Source organism: Eubalaena glacialis, chromosome 15 (assembly GCF_028564815.1).
Source record: "Eubalaena glacialis isolate mEubGla1 chromosome 15, mEubGla1.1.hap2.+ XY, whole genome shotgun sequence".
NCBI classification, from domain to species: Eukaryota; Metazoa; Chordata; class Mammalia; order Artiodactyla; family Balaenidae; genus Eubalaena; species Eubalaena glacialis.
Window position 1 is genome coordinate 64,158,273 of NC_083730.1, and position 21,740 is coordinate 64,180,012.

The following is a 21,740-nucleotide window of genomic DNA, read 5'->3' on the forward strand; positions in this document are numbered from 1 at the left end:
AGATGAGAAAACCAAGGTGCAGAGGCGCCAAGTGACTTACCAAACCCTAAGCCAGTCAGCAGGGGAGGCAGGATCTGATTCGAAGTTCGTGTAATTCCCAAGTCTGGACACACGGCCACGGAAATTTTAGATTTTGGGGCCGACTCTGGTTAGTGGGGGTGGGGACTCCCCTCCCTCCCGCCAACCAAACACAGACGTGGTCTGGGGTCTGCACATGCGTCCCATCTGTTACCATGTGCATTTAGAGTGTGATGGACGTCAGAGTTCGCATGATGTTGACTTAGAGAAACGCACGTTTTGCCCGATTTTTGACAGCACTACCTACGAACACAGGAGGGGCATGTCCTTGACAAATGTTTGACTTCTGGCAACTGTCTCAATGCCTGATGTCAAAATAACTGCCTTGCACTGAAAAAGCCAGTCTCAAAACATAAACAGTCTAACAAGAGTCAGACGTACACAGTGCAGGCCGGAAACGAAGCTCTTTCTGCCTGTGAACCCACTGTCCCCAGAGCACAAGCCCTGCTCTCACAGCAGTCCCCCCCGGAGGAAGCCACAGTTTGACTGAAAACTAGCACATGACCCACCAGCCCTGGGCTGCTCAATGCAATTAGGTGCATCACTGCTGCCCGCAAAGACAGGTCACGCCAACCAAGTAGTGGTTTTCCCAACATCCCCCCCGAAATACTACCTGCAGATTTTCCCGAGCTGGGTTATAACTCAACAATGGAGAAATTTAAACAATCTAATGTTGTGATGAGTTGAAACTAATGAGATAAACTCAGATTTTTAATTTTGATACTTTGTAAAAGTGCCCAAACTCCAGGCTTCCTCAGTGACCTCCTCAGCCCGTGCTGTGCGCACAACTTCCCAGGGGACCTGGAAACGACACTGGTCTCTTCGTTCTGCAAAAGGTAGTAAGTACTGCCTGCTCTTCTCTTCTGAAATATTTGACCCCAAAGCTTTACTTTGCTCTCTTCTGACTTAAACAGGAGCTACGTTATTTTCTCTATGTAAAAAGGAGGAGTAAAGTCCATTTATAAACTAAATGAGCTACCTTTTCAGCATCGTCTGGGCTCAGTCCTGCCCACCCTCTCACCACCCCTTAGGGGAGCTGAAACAAACACACAGGCTTTCCTGTGCTGGAAAAAATCTCCCAGGATGGAGTATCCAGCCCACATCCTCATTCTGAAATCGGGTGTCATGTGTTCACCAAGCTCTACCTTCCTGACTGCCGAGCAGGTTCCTTTCTCAGCAACAACAGAAATGAGTCAGGACAAAACTCAAGACCTTCTCCACCCCGGTTCTCAAGAGCATGGAAAGCCAATTCATCTGAGAGAACAAGTCACTCTGCAGAGCGTACAGCTAGGAATGGAGCCGAGGGCTGCTTGGGGCTCCTCCGGCTGGAATGGACACAGCGCACTGGCGGGTGCCCAGAGAGGGGAGGTTCCAGGCCAATTATCAGGAAGTAGAAAGAATACCAAAGACCTCCAATATGAACAGGAAGTCGTTTTGTCCCTTAAAAAGTCCCACAGAGGGTTAAAAAGTAAGATAATGATGAGGAATCAATGTCCCCAAAACTCGGTACCGGTGGGAGGATGCACGACACAGGTGCAACACACACCTGTAAATAAGTGAACTCCTAACAAAGCACCGATACTCCGACCTAAAAGCCCGTGGGTTCTCCCCTAAGGAGCAGCAGTAACATCTGTGCTACAGGCACTTGTCAGAGGCAGAAACTCAGCATCTGCCCTTCCTACCCTGCCTGTGAGCCAGAAGTCCGCGTCTGGAGGTGGGCCTCGGAGCACAGGCTCGGTCCCGGCAGAGCTGGGGACACGAGGGAACAGTCAAAAGCAGCCCCTGGTGCAGACAGTCGGAGCCACCTGGAAGCCCAGGTACAAGCTTGCCAGGTGATTCTACATGATCACGGCACTGAGAACCTTGGCCAAAAGCAAATGCATCCCTTTGCTGCCTTGGAGAATCTGAATTTTTATCTTGCGAATAAGATAAGCAAGGAAATAGCTGTGGTTCTTTTATTTACTGAAGCGATTGTCAGAGTGGGGTTCACAGCCTCTAACGGCCTCCTCTTCCTGAGGATGAATACGTGGAACCAACTCCAAGCTGCAGCGGGAAGAATTGCTCCGCTTCTGAGAAACCCACTGGTTTTCATCCCACGGACTCGGAATTCTTCACATAACTACTTCCCTCTTTGACCTGACTGCTTAAATGCTTGGAGTTTCCTATGAACCCACCTCTGCTAAAGTCTGCAGAACCTTGGGAATTTTATCCTTGGATTTATCTATTTTCTATGCTATGTATCATGCTATATGTTATTAGATGGATAGAATAAGTCATTTTACATCCTATTTGGAAGAAAGAGAGATATAAATAAAAGATGAAATATATTTAATTAAAAATTATATAAGTATTTTATATGGAATTTTTGACAGTCTTGAAGGCACTGAATTATTGAAGGCTGGTTTCACCAGTGTAACCAGCATTGTCCTATTAAGTTTGTCCTGTGGAATAAACTGGGAGAAAGTAACATTAAAATTAATTTCCAAAATATAAAAACAGCTCGTACAGCTCAATATTAAAAAACAATCAAAAAATGGGCAGAGGACTTAAATAGACATATCTCCAAATAAGACATACAGATGGCCAACAGGCACATGAAAAGATGCTCAACATCACTAATCATTGGAGAAATGCAAATCAAAATTACAATAAGGTACCACCTCACACCAGTCAGAATAGCCATCATTTAAAAGTCTATAAATAATAAATGCTGGAGAGGGTGTGGAGAAAAGGGAACCCTCCTACACTGTTGGTGGGAGTATAAATTGGTGCAGCCACTATGGAAAACAGGACGGAGGTTCCTTAAAATCTAAAAACAGAGCTACCATATGATCCAGCAATCCCACTCCTGGGCATATATCTGGAAAGATGAAAACCATAATTCGAAAAGGTACATGCACCCCAACATCCATAGCAGCATTATTTACAATAGCCAAGATATGCAAGCAACCTAAATGTCTATCGACAGAGGAATGGATAAAGAAGATGTAATACATATACACAATGGAATATTGCTCAGCCATAAAAAAGAATGAAATAATGCCATTTGCAGCAACATGGATGGACCTAGAGATTGTCATACTAAGTGAAGTCAGACAGAGAAAGACAAATATCATATGATATGGCTTATATGTGGAATCTAAAAAAATAATACAAATGAACTTATTTACAAAACAAACTCACACAGAAGTTACCAAAGGGGAAAGGGGAGAGGGAATAAATCAGGAATTTGGGATTAATAGAACAGATACACACTACTATATATAAAATAGATAAAAAGGTCCTATTGTATAGCACAAGAAACTATATTCAATATCCTGTAATAACCTATAATGGAAAAGAATCTGAATATATATATATATATAACTGGATCACTTTCCTGTACACCTAAAATATTGTAAATCAACTATACTTAAATTTACAAAATAAATAAATAAATAAATAAAACTGGGTGAGAAGTAAGAATACGACGGACAGTATCACACGGTTTTCACTGGCTCAAATACTGTAAGAGGTCCTCAGCACACCCTAAGACTACTTTAGCATCTTAGCTTCTGTATAAATTTCTTCTTCTCCAGATCCCAGTCACCAGAATTACTATAAAATAACATAGCCATCAAAATCATACCACCTATTCACACAGAATTCATCATATTATATTTGGATAATGTAAATTACTTGCAAAGAAGAGCCACAAGCCTTCAAACTGCTGAGCGGAGCAATATTATTTCTAAGGTGTATTTTCTTTCCCTAATTTTTAACCCAAACTTATTCAATGACAGGAAATTAAAAGGTAACCATGCCCCTGGCAAGTGTAAGCCAAGGCCCTTATTTAAGACTCTCCATTCATTCCAAAAGTTTTAGGTCCAATCCCAGTTCTCCTTTCCCCCCACCATTTTTCAACACCCATGAGCTCTGGGATACGGTTCCCTGAATGCAAACTTCTTGCGTGAGGACAGGTTACACCTCTGGGGGAGGCATGGCACCGTAGCCATCAAGCAGCACAGTAGTTAGGGAAGAGCCCTGAATCAGAATTCCAAACTGTGGAATTCTCCTCTGTTGGCTCTGCCACTTCTTACTTGGTGGCTTTTGATGAATTATGCAACTTCTCTTCAATTCAATTTATTCACTGGTAAAATGCAAAAGAAAAGAAATGAAATGAGCTCCATGCAACCCATAAGTATAGCTGAAACAGACAAATTAGATCACATATGATGCTTTTAGAAATTGTAGACTTCAGAAACAAATTTATGGTTACCAAAGGGGAAAGGTGGGAGAGAGGATAAATTGGGAGACTGGGATTGACAAACATGCAGTGCTATATATAAAACAGATAATCAACAAGGACCTGCTGTATAGCACAGGGAACTCTACTCAATATTCTGTAATAATCTATATGGGAAAAGAATCTGAAAAAGAATGGATATATGCATATGTGTAACTGAATCAATGTGTACACGTGAAACTAACACATTGTGAATCAACTGTATAAATATAAAAGAAAAATTAAATTAAAAAATAAATTATAAACGGCAATGATTAATTTTTCCAATTTTTTCCATGTTTCCACAGATACGTATCTGATGGGTCCTTACACAAAATAAGGGACCCAAGGGCACTGCCTACAGCATGACTAATTTACAAAATTGGTCCTAACAAAATTCACACTGTCTGTAGGATTCCACAGTGAGGATGAAAAGAAAGGAAGAGGGAAGGGAGGAGGGGAAAGAAAGGGGGCGGGAAGGAAATGCACTGGGACACTTAAGAGTCATAAAGAGCAAGGTGCGGTCTGCACACACGCAGCCCGGGGGCAGAGCTGTGCTGGGCAATGATTAGGTGGCAGGAGCACACGCTCTGCAGAATTTAACACCCGGGCACTGACTGGACTTCTTCCCGACAAATGAAACGTTCTATGGGCAGAGAGAGGAAAAAAAGCAGTGCCAAGTTCCAGAATATGGTAGAGACATCGTTTTAACAGATTTCTTGAAAACCAGGCTGCTTTGGGGAAGGTTTCTGTGATGCCCCACGTTCTGGCTTTATTTTACAGTATTCTCTCCTTGCAAATATTCAGGCAAACCCTGTGAATTCTCCTAACTCGTTCTCCCCTTTCTTCTCATCCCCTGGACCTAAGTAACCCCCTTCTTAAGTTGGATCCATTTAAAATGCACACGAACACCCTCCCACACATGCACACGCACGTTTTCTTCCCCTTTCCATCACCACCCTCAGGATCAAAAATTAGTAAAAACATGCTAAAGCGTTTCATATGTTAAGGTCTCCCAAGGATATCGCTTCCTGATGCTTTATTACGAACAGGAAATACAGTTGCATTAACCTCCACATCCCCCCTGCCCACTCCAGATGCACAAACAGACGCGCACCCTTTAACCGAGAGCTGTAAAAGTCAGAACAGCTTCAGACAAACTGCGCTCAGAAGGTCACAGGTGACATGGCCCCACCTGCACATTTCAGAAGTCTCAAAAAACATACAGAGTTGCTGGCCAGACGTTGTCTCAAAGACGGGCTGCGTATTAATGACGCTCAACTAAAATCAGAGCTTTCGGTAAATGCTCCTCCTCATTCTCTTTAGTTACATAACATAGGATACACGTTTATACATATTATTTACATAGTAGCAAACTTTAGTTATTTGTGCTGTTATTCCTATTATTGACATGATGTTACACTTATACATTGACTCAGATTTCCAAGTATAATCTCAGAATTAGATTGGAAACTCCTTGAGTTTAGAGACATTGGTTTATTTACATTTCTTTGTATCCTGAGTCCTAACTTAGCAAATCTCCAGTAAAGACTTCAGAGATAATGGGTATACTGAGAATATAACGAGAACATAACTGTCATCATCACTATTGACAGAATAACTATATCACGTGTCTGTGGTACAATTAGGTACCTAAGTGGATGTTTTGCTGCCATTCCTGAACGATAGCATGAAAGGACTTGGCTTGGGATGCTCTGTAATGTTCAGGACTGTATCATTCATATAGAAAATGCATAGTCTAATATTATCTATGTACTTATATAAGGGTTACTTTCTGACTTTATACTTATGGTAGGGCACTTCCCTTTCTGAAATCTTTTCTCCCACGCTTTGGTCCCACTCCCATAATGAACCTCATTGTCAGGGTGAAGAGTGTATTTTGGTCTCATCATTAAGTTCTTGCACTAGTGCTGCTTTCCTTTCCAGTACGTTTGATTTTCATGAAATTGGATTCCATCAGCCTCCTTTTCCCCAAATTCTTGTTTTTTCGTAACTTAAACTCCAACAGTACTCACAATAAAGGGTTACTTTAAATTATCTTTATTTTTCTAGAAAAAAAAAGTATAAATGAGGCCAAGTAAATGGGGTTAGTGGGAACTGTCTAAAAGGCCTTGAAATGCCACAGTTGGAGCTGTTTTGGAGAAAGCAGCTCCCTCTGGTGGAAACAGAACCTTGTCTCTGGACGGGTCACATTACACAGCCCAGAACTTGGGGTGTCTTCTGAAGGTGTGAGGACGAGGAGGAAGAGGAGTCTGGTGTTGGTATTTGGATGGTCCATGGCAGGTGGGAAAACTGGAAAAAAAATCCTGAACCACTGAACGGCCTGTCTTCAATTAAACTGCTCTCATCACTGCCCCTAACCCTCTGGGGTGACAGGCCAGGGGGACCCTGAACGGTGAGGTGCAGGTACACGTGGACACTTGGAGATTAGATGATGCCACACTACTCACACGCTCCCCAAATTCAATCACAAGGCTCCAGGAAGAAGGAGAAAGAAAACTGCAGACCAAGCCCAGGAGCTGTGAAAGGCCCACACAGATCGGAGGAGGGGCGTACTGGGCAGCGTGGCCCTCAGCCCAGGGAGGGACAGAGATGTGATTTCAGAGCAAAACAGCACATAGAACCCATCCTGCATTCCAGACACTCACTCTCATTGTTTCTAAAGGTCAGTGGGTTTTTTAACTAAATAGTTCGAACTGGAGGAAACCGTGATTTCGTCATTGTTTATTTTCCAGTATTATCGCCCCGCATCTGTGGTCTTTTTGTGTTTAGACTAAATTTGTTCATTTTCCCGCTCTGTCGATTGTATGGATCTTCTTAATGTGGGAAAATAGTACAAATTATTGTTGCTTGAATACCACTTGTAAAAAATATAAACATTATATAATTTGGAAAACTGAGTAAAACATCCTGTAAGGAACTCATCTACTTGTTTCATCTTCACCTCATTCTCCGACAGTGACATCTGTGCAGGCACTATCTATATTGACACTTTGTGCAAAATGCAGCTACATCAAAACTTATACCTGGAACTGAGCAGAAAGAGTGTCTATGCACCCATTTTAACCATGTCCCCACTGTCCTGGTCAAGAGGGCCATATTCCGAGCTCCTGGTAGACGAGCATCCCCTGTCCATACATCTATTTCACACTACTCCTTAAAGGCCAAATGTTCTCTCCAGGAAAGATGCTGTCCCACAGGAGGAAGGCAGTGCGGATCACCGTGTAACCATCTCCCCCAAGAGTTATAACATGTGTGTTCATTCAGGCCAGTCTGGACGGGTGTGTTTGATGGGGCGTCACTGCAGTGTCATACTCTTTGGGAGGCAGGAAAGGGATGCGGGAAATAAAACCCACAGCAGTTGCCGTGCATTGTAAACCATCACTAGGAACCTCGAGCTAGTGACTCAGGGACCACAACCAACCTGCTAAGTTGAATCAAATGTATAGTTAAATGAGACACAGAAAATACTTCTGTAGTGTATTCTTCTGCTGATAACTTTTGGTTTCAGTTTTATCAGCATGCTGGCTCTAACCCCAAAACAGTTCAGCGAAAAATGTTTTGGCAAAAGAGGGACATATACTAGAGACAAGTTTAATCAGCTAACTTGAAGTCCAGCCTGATCCCATTTCCAATATGTTTTGCTGTTATCATCCCATATTTGTATGAATGAATAGCTGATAGGGTAGATCAACATTTTGCATGAAACTGAAAAGCAGAGTTTAGAAATGCTTGTCTCCTGGAGCCCAAACTGAGCCAAGCAAATGGTGACTTGAAAAGGTGGGGCGTCTACGGCCATACACCCTGAATGCGCCCGATCTCGTCTGAAAAGGTGGTGAATAGCTCCTTCCTGACACACACACACACAAGTATGATTATTATTAGGGCTGCCAGATTTAGCAAATAAAAATGCAGGACATCCAGTTCAATTTGAATCTCAAAAAAAAAATGAATAATTTAATTTTTAATAAGTATGTTCCATGTAATTGAGGACAAAATTATACAAAAAAATTATTTGTTACTTATCTGAAATTCAAATTTAATTTGGCCACACTTTATTTTTTCCAGTAATCACAATTATTACATATACATATGTATGTATGGACTGTAAATAACTTGTCATTTTGTCAGAGAGATTTTGTCTCTGTGTAGGAGAGAGGTTGAGAGAGAGAGCGAACAAATCTATAGGTTAAACAAGACTTGAGAATAAGAAAAATTCATGAAATTCATGGGGAAAAAGTATCCACTTTCTCCCAAACTATATATACTTCCTGAAGTAAACAGAGAGCTTACTGAGTTTTTTAATAATCCTATTGTAAGTGAAAACTGTCTCATCAATATGTTGGTACTGACGTTATCCAAGAGTTCTGATAACAATCCTTTCATAGCTTTCATAATTAGGATACATTAGAGCCATAATTGGGGATACAAAAATGTAGGAGACAGTTATATATATACACATATGTATAATTATATGTTTTATATATATATATATAAAATCTGACAAACATCTGGCAAATTAACCTAAACCTCTTCCTCGTTTGTAAGGTGGGAAAATACTATCTCTTAGGATATTGTGAGTATTATAAGAAATAATCGGGGCTTCCCTGGTGGCGCAGTGGTTGAGAATCTGCCTGCCAATGCAGGGGACACGGGTTCGAGGCCTGGTCTGGGAAGATCCCACATGCCGCGGAGCAACTAAGCCCGTGAGCCACAACTACTGAGCCTGCGCGTCTGGAGCCTGTGTTCCGCAACGGGAGAGGCCGCGACAGGGAGAGGCCCGCGCACCGCAATGAAGAGTGGCCCCCGCTCGCCGCAACTGGAGAAAGCCCTCGCACAGCAACGAAGAGCCAACACAGCCAAAAATAAATAAATAAATAATTTTTTAAAAAAAAAGAAATAAAGTAAAAGGTCTTTGTGAAATGTGAAAATAAATAGCATTATTATTACATTAATGAGTCATTTAAACACTGAAAGCTTAAAAAGTGCAAGCTTCTTCCACAGCCCTCCTCTGCACCATTGCTGTAAGGACACTAACACCCAGCACATCCAGAGGTAGATCTGTGTCCCAGGTTTAAAATTCTAGGCCTTTAAGAAAAATATGCAGAAAAAACACAGCTAATTGCAAATCAAATATAGAGAACACTTCACCAAAGAAGTTGTGACAACTTTACAGGGCTCTCCTCAGCCACACAATTGTCCAAGATGTCTTAATATAACTCACCTTAAAGAAAATTCTAGCTGCAATTTTAGGAAACCCCTTGCAAACAGTATGACAGTTCTCCTCTCCTACTTCAAGCTCTATGTCACTAGAACCCTAAGCCCCAAACTCTAGTGTAAAACGTATACAGTTAACTCTTGTTGTTTGCAGTAGTGATGCTCTATGATGTTGCCCTGAGCAATGAATGGGATGGTACGGGGAAATAAGAGTAGGTTCCTGGGAGCCTCTGGTTACAACATTTTCATCAGCCGATCAATACATAACCTGTTTAAAGACACCTTATTCAACAGATTCATCAACAGTGAACTCATGGCCAACAGCACCGTGACCCCTGCTTGAACACGGTTTCTCTGATAAACGTACTTTCTCCATAAGGCACATCCCAGCCTTCTTTTTTTTCATTTTTTTTTAAATTGAAGCATAATTTATTTACAATGTTGTGTTAGTTTCAGCAGTACAGCAGTGATTCAGTTATATATTGATATAGATAGATAGATAGATAGAAAGATAATTCTTTTTCAGATTCTTTTCCATTATAGGTTATTACAAGATATTGAGTAGAGTTCCCTGTGCCCTACAGTAGGTCTTTGTTGTTTATCTGTTTTATATATAGTAGTGTGTATATGTTCATCCCAAACTCCTAATTTATCCCCCACCTTTCCCCTTTGGTAACCATAAGTTTGCTTTCTATGTCTGTGAATCTGTTTCTGTTTTGTAAATAAATTCATTTTTAGATTCCACATATAAGTGATATTATATATTTGTCTCTCTCTGACTTACTTTACTTAGTATGATAATCTCTAGGCCCATCCATGTTGCTGCAAATGGCATTATTTCATCCTTTTTTATGGCCGAGTAGTATTCCATCATATACATATACCACATCTTCTTTATCCATTCATCTGTAGATGAATACTTAGGTTGCTTCGTGTCTTGCTATTGTTAAGTAGTGCTTCTATGAACACAGGGGTGCATGTATCTTGTCGAATTAGAGTTTTCATCTTTTCCAGTTCTACACCCAGGAGTGGGATTGCAGGATCACATGTTCAGCCTTCTTGCACTTAGAAGCACAGGACAGCACTTAGCACTACGCTTGGGGCCATTTTAAACAGCAACATCACCAACACAAAGAACAGAAACGTGGTACACATGGCACTAGCTAGACTGCAAACAGGACACTTGTTCACAGTCTGAGCTGAACCCAGAAGGAGAGCCTCGCCTTGACCTTCCTCGGTTGCACGTGAGTGGCCAGCAACTCCAATCCCCTGCCGCTCTGCTTGGGTCCGACAATGACCATGAAAGCTGTGTGACCATTATTATTTTGGGGTCACAAATAAATTTAATTCACAAATACAGAATCTGCCAATGATGATGGTCAACTGTATTTAGACTTTAGAATGTAGTCTAAAAAGTTAAACTTATCCTTTAGTATTACCAAATGGAGAGTAAATTTCTGGATTATAGAGCTATGTTGTTTACTTTTGCTTTCTGTTGTTATTACCAGTTCTTAACATATTATTTGCAAAGAGTAAATGCCTCATAAATATTTGTCACATGAATGAGTGAATGAATGAATCAATCAATACTTCATCCTGTCCCCCACTCAGTGTAAGTCTATCTTTCTGTGACAGATGATCCCAGGAATTAAGGCAGGGGACTCGTTCATTGAGATTCTGTTAGGGTGTTACACACAAAGTCCAAAAAACAGCAAAACTCCGGACCACAAACGTTTAAATTCCCCAGATAACCATTCTCTAATCATCCCTCCTTCCAATGAGCCGCTGCCCCGTTTCCAAACAAATAAGCCTAGCCCAGCCCAGCTTTCAGAAGCTTGGCCTCCCTTCTCCCTTCTGCTTGTACGTGAGCCGATGAAAGGCCTTTGTAAAAGCTCTGGCTGCTGAATATTTGATGAGCAGCATCTGGCTGAATGACAGAGCCCGTCACTGCTATTTAAAGACAGGTGCAGCCCACCAGCCCCCATCACCATTGTCAGCTCATCAGATGAACGAGTGTTTGCCCAACACTTGTTTCCACGAACAAGCAGCCAGCGGCGACCAGCATGCATGATCATGCCTTCCAATAAGCTGGCCGTTGAATGAGCCTGGCAGCAAACAGATAATTAATCCTCACCTATCACGCAGTCCGCTAGCGAGTAATTGTGGAACAAAGGAACAGCAGAGGCAGGCGGTAAGGCCTCCGTGACCGGAAGACCCTGGTCCTGCGGCTTCGGTGCCCATCACTCCGCCGTCCAGACCCGGCCTTGCTATTAGCCGCTTCCTCTGCTCGCTTTCTGCCTCTCAACTGAGAGGAGCAGTGATAGATCTTCGCAGCCTCTGCATGGCCAGGTCCCCCTGGGGAGGCTGAGGCCGGAACCTTACAGACTAATGGCTGCCGGGTAATCACTCAGCGCACTTCTCAAGAACGCTGAGGAAGTTAGGAGGGGAATTGACAGGATCATGTTGAGTAAATGGGGCTCATCTTCAGGAAAATTGTGTGTTGCTCTAAAATGTGCTTTCTCCTCCTTTTTTTTTTTTTGCAGGGCCACTGCTGGCTCCCCCCACCCATGGGACGCCTTCCCCTGGAAGCACACAATCCTGTACTGGAGTAGGGACCCCTTCCCCTAGAAGCACACAATCCTGTTTTTTTTGGTCAGCACAACAGGGGCCAAAATCCAGCCTTCACGGGCCCTCCTGGCCAGGGCCCTGTATCAGCAGGTCTTAGATGACCCGCTTGGGTCAGGGACACAGACTGTGGAGGGAGGGAGGGCAGCAGGGCCGAGGAGAGGGAGAGGCTGGGGTGCAACTCGGTGATGGCAGAGGCTCAGACGACCCCAAAGGAAGCTCCAGAGCTGAGACAGCAGGACTGTCCCAGAACAAGGCAAGGAGACGCCACCATAACCAGTCATCAAAATGGGGGCCACATCTACCACCTGGAGGGACCCTCTCAGCTTGGGACGGTTCTCAGAGATGGACGGGCAGGGCCTTGAGCCCTTGGCCACCATCATGCCAGACAATGGAGAGAATCAACGCCTTGATTCTAAAGAGGCGTGTGTGTGTGTGTGCGTGTGTGTGTGTGTGTGTGTGTGTGTGTGTTGGGGGCAGGGGTCTGGGCAGAGCAGCTCAGATCCGCTGTGGGGCAGGGGGACATCCCCACCCAGGCGGCAGCACCAGCTTGCCAGGAGCCCCTGAATCTTAGAAGAGCAATTTTCCTCTTGCAGAGGCCATTAGATCCAAAGGAACCCGATATGATGGAGAAGAGAAGAACAGTCCTTTGCACCCAGTTGCCAATGGACCCTGTAACCCTGGTCATGGGTGGCCAGGCTGCAGGGGGACAAAGAAGAGGCCACTCCAGGACATACACATGCCCGGACTCCAGGCCATCCTCCTGCAGGTCCAGGGCTCTGGGCGGGCCTCCAGGCCAGCCCACTCTGTGTCACCAGCATCATGGGCGCCAGGCCAGCAGAGGAGGCGGAGAGTGGCCTTCCCCAAATATTCCTTAAGTGCACAGAGTATTGGCAACTTGAAAGGCAGGATATATATTTAGGCAAAACTAATTTTAAAAATAAATGAAGAGAGTGAGAATGGAAAGGAGGGAGGAAGGAGAGGGGATGAGGAGAATGGAGGGAGGGGGCGTGCTAAACGGTGAGCAGGGTGCTCACAAGGACCAGTGTCACGGTCACCGGGGGCACCAGCACCCGGCCGGCCACCCACTACAGATGCGCAGTGATGCTCATTCAGTGAACAAAAGAAATCGAACACATACTGTGTATCAATATCATACGACATAACCTACTGAATGAGATCAAGAAATGTGAATGGTCTTTTAGTCAATACATAATAAATGAATAATTTTTAAACATTCAGAAAAAAAACTTATCCTTGGGATTCTCTTCTCTGCTTAATGCTGAGCAAATATCCTAAAAGGTGGTTTAAAGTACAATAATTGTCCACTTATATTATCAGAAGGCAGCTGGATTACATGCAAAATCCCTCCACTTATTTTCACTCTGTATTAATTTTATAATAAAACCAGTCAAAGGTGGGAAATGCCTCGGTCGGTAACTGAATTATTTATATTAGAAGCTTTCACTCATTGGATCAAATTTTTTAAATGTTCATTTCAGGAATTATTCATGAACCTCTGTGCGTTTCACAGCTTCTCTGTCTGTAAAATATAAACAATACGAATTCCTATCTCACAGGAGTGTTAGAAGGACTCAGGGAGTTACTGTCTAGAAAGCTTGGGGGAGCTGCCCGGCAAAGAGCAAGCATGTGTTATCTACTTATTTTTCTTCTAATGAATAATTCGCACTGTTTGAAAGCTAAATGTAAGTTGTCATCTCAAAGGGTTCTTTTGTATGCATCTGTGCAAATACACGTGGGTCTGTTTAAGAGAAATAGTTACCCACGAAGTAAAGCCTAGACTCTAACAAGTGAATCCATCAGAAATTAGTCTCGTCCAGACTTTGAAGTAAGTCAACTTCAAAACTGCAATAAATTGACTTCAAATACACACAGAAGCAAATCAAGTCAGCTGAACCCTTTCAAAGGGAAAATAAATTTTCAAAGTAAGAGAAGAGTGATGATCTCCTTCTCTGGGCTCTTTAACCATTGTTCAGCACAGAGCACAGGGCGGCGTGTCCATGAACCTGACCCCACTAGCAGACCTCTTAAGGTTTTGATCAAGACCAGCACCAGGACTCAACACAGGAGGAAAGCAGGACTCTGAGAACCGAAGGAACCTGCCCACGATCGTGCTGTTAATTCACATCCTGGGGCCAGAGAGACGGTGCCATTTACCGTACAGCGTCCAACTACCCAGGACAGCGTTGACCAGGCACAAGTAAATGTTTATCAAGTGAGTAAACAAAAGAAAAGTGATTTGAAGCGTGAATCAGCAAACTGACATCCCGTCCAGGTGACCCCCTTCCCTGTCATGACAGACAGCATCTACATAACAGGTGAGGCCACACTGCAGATTTGGTTTATCACAGCCAGATAAAGCACAAAGTTTAGGACTTGTGAGAACCTCTCCTTAGTCATATAATAATACGACCCAATGTTTCCTGAGCTGAGAATTATATGTGTTGCCTCAAAGTTCTTCTGTGTCACTGAATAGTCTTTGCCAAATCCAAAACAACCACCGCCCCCTCAAAAGGACAGATAAAGTAACCTAAAAGGCCTATCACTAATTTATTCAAAAATTCAAGAAACAAGCATCTAATCATTTTGGTAGCACTCTGTTTGGTCGCGAGCTGATATTGGTAATAGAACATCTACCCCAAATAATTTGCTCAATTAAATATTTTCTTGCCTTTTGCTTTATGATGACATAATAAACCATAGTAATAATAAGCCTAATGGTATAAAGACTAACAGTGTTTTCAACAAAAACCAGATGCAAGCAGTTTAAAATATCTGCTACTATTTCCTCTCTGACGTCTAAACACGTCTTTACAAGTTACAGACCTCTTTGCCTCTTCATGTCAGCAAATGGAACATCATTTTTCTTTTCTCAGGGAGTCTTTAGTGATTCTGGTAAAGTGTATCCTGGGTCAGAACCTCAGGGCAAGGCCCTCTGGTGATTATTTTACACACACATACACACTCTACTCCATGATGATTACAATTTCCTCTTAAACTAGGACCCCCTGTTCAGAGATGGAGAGAAAATATTTTTCCCTATCATCTTGGAATAACTTTGGCAACAGTTTACAAAAGTGAACTTGACCTGCTAAAATTTCACTTGCTCAGAATTGTCCTCAAAGCACAATGAAGCCTCTCCATTACCACCTGTCTAATTCCACCCCCTCCCAAATGTTGAAAGAGATCCCAATAATGAGAAAAACTACCTTCTTAATAACTTCTGAGTGTAAACACAAGCAAATATAGAAAAGGAATTGCTACCTTGCTCAAAATAACAGAGCAAAGTTAATTAGAAAAAAAAAGATATTTCAGAGACCCACTCCTTTCCTAACAGGGAGGAGAAAATCTTTTTCATGAAACCCCATATTGAAAAATATTTGGAGGGCAAATCCTGAAAGTTTCGCCCTTTTGTTTTCCTTTGGCAACCTGTCCGCCTCAGCCGAGGGCTGGACCCACATCTGTGTTTCACCTGCTCCGGGAGGACCTGGACTTCGTAACTGAACAGGGAGACTTAATTAAGAAAGACCCACCCAGCACCCAAAGCCCTTCCCTTTCCTCCACCACTGGGAGTTCTGTTCTCACCTACTAATGTCGTCCGATTTCAGAGAAGGCTCCCAGTGAGTATGGGTCCTTGGACTAGAAGACAGCTTTGTTGTTAGAAATAATTACCCTCCTTAGACAACACTCATCTCTGCTCCTTTGGCATGTGTGTGTGTGTGTGAGTGTGTGTGACATAAACGTCTCACATGTGAACTGATTAGATGATGATGCTTCTCAGATATCTTTGCTGTAGGTCAACGACTAATATTGCCCAGCAAGTGTTGTAGTCTTGACGTTTGGAGAATTCCTTTTCAAGCAGTCCCCAGTAAGTAAATGACTCTCCCCCAAAAAGAATGGAGAAGATCCTCTTACCCACCCCAGGCTGCAGGAGGGCACATGAACAAAGACAAGCTGCAGGCAGGACCAAGCAAGCGATTTCCAGCAAATCCCAGATTTCACACTGTAGCCAGACGTGTGTCTCTCACCCCAGACTCCGGACACTTTATTGATAAAGTTAGAGCTGTCGTTTATCCAAAGTGCATGCAAGGATGTAAAACTTTCATTTGAAACCAACTGAAAAAGACTTGGGACTCTGAGCATTTACAAAATCAAAATCTAATAAAGTATGGTCAGGTGCAGGGAACGGAGCAGTCTATCCCAGCTTTATGAGGAAGGCACCCTCTGACCCGTGGAAGGGCTGGTGAGGTGGGGTGAGGCCAGGAGATCAGGAGTCTAGACCGGCCCGAATGTGACTAAGTCTCACTAATCTCCTTGGTAGGAGGAGGGAGCACCCACACTGGCCCCTCACTGTGCAGTGTTCCTAGTTGGTTAAGTGGATTTATAACCCAGTGGGGTTTTTTTTCATTCCAGAACGGAGGGGGTCCTGCCTTTTCAATGCATGATTTTTCTAACCTCTAATTAAATGAGTTAGCACACAGGGAGTGCTTACAACAGTTCCTGGCACATAGGAAATGTGACATGCTATTAGCACCCTCAGTTCACGGATCTCTGCAGATACTCCCTCTGAGCCTCTGGTCTGGGCCAGGTAGGCGCAGCCTGACTCTTGTGGTCAAGATTCCCCGGTAGATCAAGCTAATCAACACCTCCTTCAGGATGCTGCCTTCTCGCTTCCGCATCTCATTTTGCCTGATATCCTAGATCTCGTCTATCCACACAAATCCATCATGGAAAGATGTTCCATGTGTTCGTCATTCGTGTGTATCAACCATGGTGCTCTCATGCCAATAAATCTTAAACCTCCTTATCAATCATGAGGAGTCACCTTCAGACACTTTGTTTTATACTAAATACTCTGGGTTTTGTCTTTTTCTTTTCTAAAATTGACATGACTGATTTCATCACCAGTTTTTCCCTCATCAAACTTGACTCCAAATACTATGAGATCAGACCCTCCTTAAAAGGACAATGGTTTGCCACCATTGAGCCTATTTAAGGCAAACTCTAAAGGCAACTGCAGAGGACTAATTTGAGGTCAGTTTAGAGAAATGACAGTGTCACTGGAATACATCTATGGCTTCCAAAGACAACCTCTTTGAAAGAGCTACCATTCAATGAAATACATAAGAGCCAGCATGTTTGGGAGGCCATGCCAGTGAAGAACCATGTTTTCTTCCCATTTCTATCCTCCACAAACCCAAACACAGTGTTCCGTGAAGGGCAGTCTTTCAATGAACATTTGTTGAAAGAAATAAACAATCACACTTAATAAGATGTATTTTCTATATAACATACACGTATGTCATCAATCTGCACTGATGCAAATGAAAATGTCTCCTTTAAACACACCCATGTTATCTCTCCAGATCCTCGTGCCCAGGGCCTGGTAATCTATCAGCCAACAAGTATTTATTAAGTGAGTGGGTTTCCCTCCACCCTTGCAAATCCTGAGAATGGTGTTCCATCCTGGGCATGAGTCAGACAACACAGTAGTTAAAAGCGTGGCCACCCACACAGCGCCCGAGTCCTGGGGCTTGTTCTTACCCCGCCCGAACTCAGGCTTTGTCTGTAACATGAGGATTTCTGATAATAGTTTTTAATAATAATAGCAGCTCCCTCAAAAGGTCATTGTAGGAATTAAATTAATTGATGCCTGTAAATAATAATACATACTTAGTAGGCAGTGCCACTGGCTCTCTAGTAATTGGTTACTTAATATAAATATTATTTAACAAGAAAGGCTGGAAATCACACAATTCTTAGGTGATATCTAAAGAGCACAAGGAAATATCTTGAGGTTAGGACTAGCTATGAGATTGAGATTTCTAAATCTCTGACGTTCAAAGTAATAATGTTGTACCTCAAAATAACAGTCATATTGTCATGAGCCAGTATGTAATGAGTATATACAGTATATGGACTTCTTCCACATCTCGTACGTTTTACCACTTACATTCCATCCAAAGAAAATACCAACCCTCCCACCACACTGGCCGATGGGGGTACTCATTACACATAAGGTATAGGGAACCTAACATGCGTCTGGTTAAAGAACTTAATATCTCATCAACCTGGAATATTTGGACCACCCGAAGTTAAATATATATTAGTTCCTATTTAATGGAGTGAAGTCTCAATTTAAATGCAAAGCACACTGCTAACTGAACAGCAAGCAAAGATTTACTGCCCTTCTTACAGTATCACAGGCTTAAATAAAATGCCTAACGTTGTAAGGAAAAGCATAGAACATTTTGATTTCTTCAATTACTCATATCCCCTGATCCCCAATAAATCTAAAATAGCAAACTCCCATAGCCTATACCCCTGCCCCGAGCTTCTGTCCCCAGAGGACAGACAGGTATAGGTGATGAACTGTTCTGTGACGTTTGCTCTCGTGGAGGTTGAGGGAAGCAGAGGACTAGGGCTGCGTTCCTAAATGCTCCTAGAGCTCTAGACTCTAGAAATGAATGCGTTCATTCATTCATTCCATAAATATTTACTGACTGCCTGCTACACACCAGACGCTGTCTCGTGTCCTGGAAATGCAGCAGTAAACACAACAGCAAAATCCTAGCCATCTTCAAGGGGGTGCGTTAGAAGGGACTCAGTGAATAAATGTATCAAAGTGGGGCCTCGGCTCAGCCTCGGGTGAGACCCTGGAAGGCCGAGGGGCCAAGGAGAGCATCCCAGGAGCCGAGAGAGCTGGCTGGGTGGAGAGACTCCCAGCCCAGGGTGAGGGGCTTTGCTGAGACCCCCTGGGCACTGTGGGATACACTACACCAACATCTGACTCTTGCTGAGAAATCCAAGGAGAAAGAAGAGAGGGAGGAACTGCACACTGACTGATGGCAGTTTCAAGGTGCCTCTCCTCCAGGCCCCAAGTGTGCATGCCTGCGAGTGTGTGTGCGTGTGTGCGTGTGCATGAGTGTGTGCGTGTGTGGCAGAGGTCCTACACCACCAGGCAGAGCAGATGCCGTTGGGTTCTCCCAGGTGACACTGGACTTTCCTACCTGTTTGTGAGAAATGAGTATCAACAGGAACTTGAAAAGCCGAGTGTGTGTGACCCCAAGGCCCCCTGCAAAGCCACACAGCCATCACCCTTCCGGGCCCATCACCGTCTGCGCGGACGCCACACAGGCATCATCCTGGACCACATGGCACAAGCCCTGGACCCCACCAGAAACACCCGGCCTGGGTGCCTCGAATCACAGATGTGGAAACGCCGGATGGAGAGTCCTACATGCTCACAAAAGTCATATGGGGGCATCCCTCCCTCCAGTCCCTGTGCATTTTCAGACACAGCAAATAAATGAGGTTATGAGGTCTCAGCCACGCCCCTCAGGAAGGATGGAAGGACAGGACACACAATCCCAGCCCTGCCCCCAGGTACCGACTGGAAAGATGCCTGCAGGCTCCCTTTGAGCTGTTCGTCTCTCAGCGCCTGGGAGGGAGACATGGCAGACACCTGTGCACCGTGATGCTGTCTGTGCTCTGACCTTGTGACACTTTGGTGATTCAGGATATTTCTCCACACACACAGGAGCTGCTCTTTGCCTCTGATTTCACGTTTCACCTATGAGCTTCCTGACCGTGTGACTCCCTGTGTTCCAGGCACAGACAATGGGCCACTGACACACACAAGGACTAAGCCGCACATCCCAGGCCACCATCACCCCTACAGAGACCACTGGGCAGAGCAGGGCTGGGTAGTTTGGGAAGAAGGCAAAGCCAGGCGTCATCACGTAAGTATGAAGGGGAATCCCACTGACCTGGTTTCCAGGTAAAACAACGGGACACCCTGATAGAAAAGCAATAGATCATTTAATGGAGTACAAACAGGTACTCATTTTTAAAGCACTTAATGCTAAATATGTATGAAACCTTCTTTCTTTAAAACATGAGCTCCCAGCCATGAAATAGGAGTCACCTGTATGTTATCAACTTGGTTCTGAGGCCAGAAGCTACTCTGTTTAAACATCTTTGCTTATGTTGGACTCTAGGAATGAGGCTGGAATGGGTGGGGTCCCATAAACAGCATATTTTTGGTTTGATGAGGATTTGTATAGACTCACATTTCTCTAGCCCTTCTTAATTTTGTGTATTAAGGATTTAAGTGACTTAGAAGAGCTATTATTTAGATTCTTCTTAAGGCAGGAAAATCAACATAGCATCTGCAGTCCTAACCATTAGGATGAATGATCAAAAGACCCACAATCAATGTAATAGTCAGGGGGAGAATGGGAGAGATGAAGTCATGATTTTATGCTCTGTTTATACCAAGTCTTTACTGCTTTTCCTGAAGAGTCAGCACCGTGAGCTGGCAACCCGGAGCCATGGCCATCCGCAGGTCAAACCCAACTTTGCATCCCTTCCTGTAAACATACGGCCATCACACTCACTAAGGCACCGGGCACAGTCCTTATTTCTTGTAATGGCATTGTTTTGAAAAACAACGAATTAAATGAACTCAGTGCAGTTTAACTTCTATCTTTGTGGAAGAACTTCAAATGTGTAAATGTACCAACCAGACCAGGCTTCCTCATCAGAGCCTCGGGAAACAGAGGCACTATTTCTTTCTATGCCTTCAGGTGCTTGGAGAGCAACGGGGAAGGGATCTAAAGGTTTGCAGGAACACACCTGAGAAACGAGAACTCGAATCTCTCTCTTTCTGTACTTGATTGAGGCACATGTGACAGCTCTCAGCTGACACGTGAAGGAGCCACGACCGCACCCGGCTTCCTCCCCAGGTCTCCTGCTCCGGGGCTCAGAGACCTCTTCTCTGCCTGCCACCTCCTTCTCCCCAGCAGAGAGAATACACAAATCTGTGCCACTGTTATCACCCCAACTGCCTCATTTTAATGACAGCACACTGAGTTGCTCTTAATCAGCCAAAGCCTTCCAGACTGTCTGCAAACCTACAAATACAGGCCTGCCAGGGAACCTGTATGGGGAAGACAGCTGTATGAGTGACAAAAACCTGTCACCACCAAGTGCCACACAGCTCTACTGCTGAGACGTGCGACCCTGCTCCCCACTGGACCAGCATCTCTCCCATCAGATGACGACAGCCCCGGGGAGCCCCCAGACACACTCAGCTGTGATACAGAGTAGCAAAGGTCTCTTACCTTGCATGGTGGCTTTGGTTGGTTCTGAGAACAGGGGGATGAGCAGGAGGTAGATGAGGTAGACGAAGGACAGCCCATTGTACCGGAACGCACAGGCTGCGGGGGGAGAAGAGAGGAGAGGCGTTAGTGACGGACAGCCTTAGGCATCACGGCGTCAGGCGGCATCTCTGGAGCAGATCTTCAAACAGGAAGGAAAAACGGCATCCATCCTGTGCCCATCATTACCTGGAGCGTGATGAGAAACGAGAATTAAAAACGCATGGTCCCCGCTCTTAGAACCCAACCAAGAGGGCAGCATCGGCGTACCTGATTGAAGGCAGGCCCGAAATACATCACAAAGTAAGCTGGGCAAATTAAAATTGCTAGGGAAACATAGGCAACGGGGCTGT

General features: G+C 44.0%; 1 protein-coding gene across 1 annotated transcript in view; it reads right to left on the reverse strand.

Moving 5' to 3' along the window:
* The window catches only part of PIEZO2 (piezo type mechanosensitive ion channel component 2), a 350,107-nt gene that overhangs the window by 264,001 nt on the left and 64,366 nt on the right, over positions 1-21,740 (reverse strand). The window contains exon 2 of the mRNA XM_061169133.1: positions 21,352-21,447. Coding sequence (XP_061025116.1) covers positions 21,352-21,447 — 96 coding nt within the window. The remainder of the gene's footprint in view (positions 1-21,351; positions 21,448-21,740) is intronic.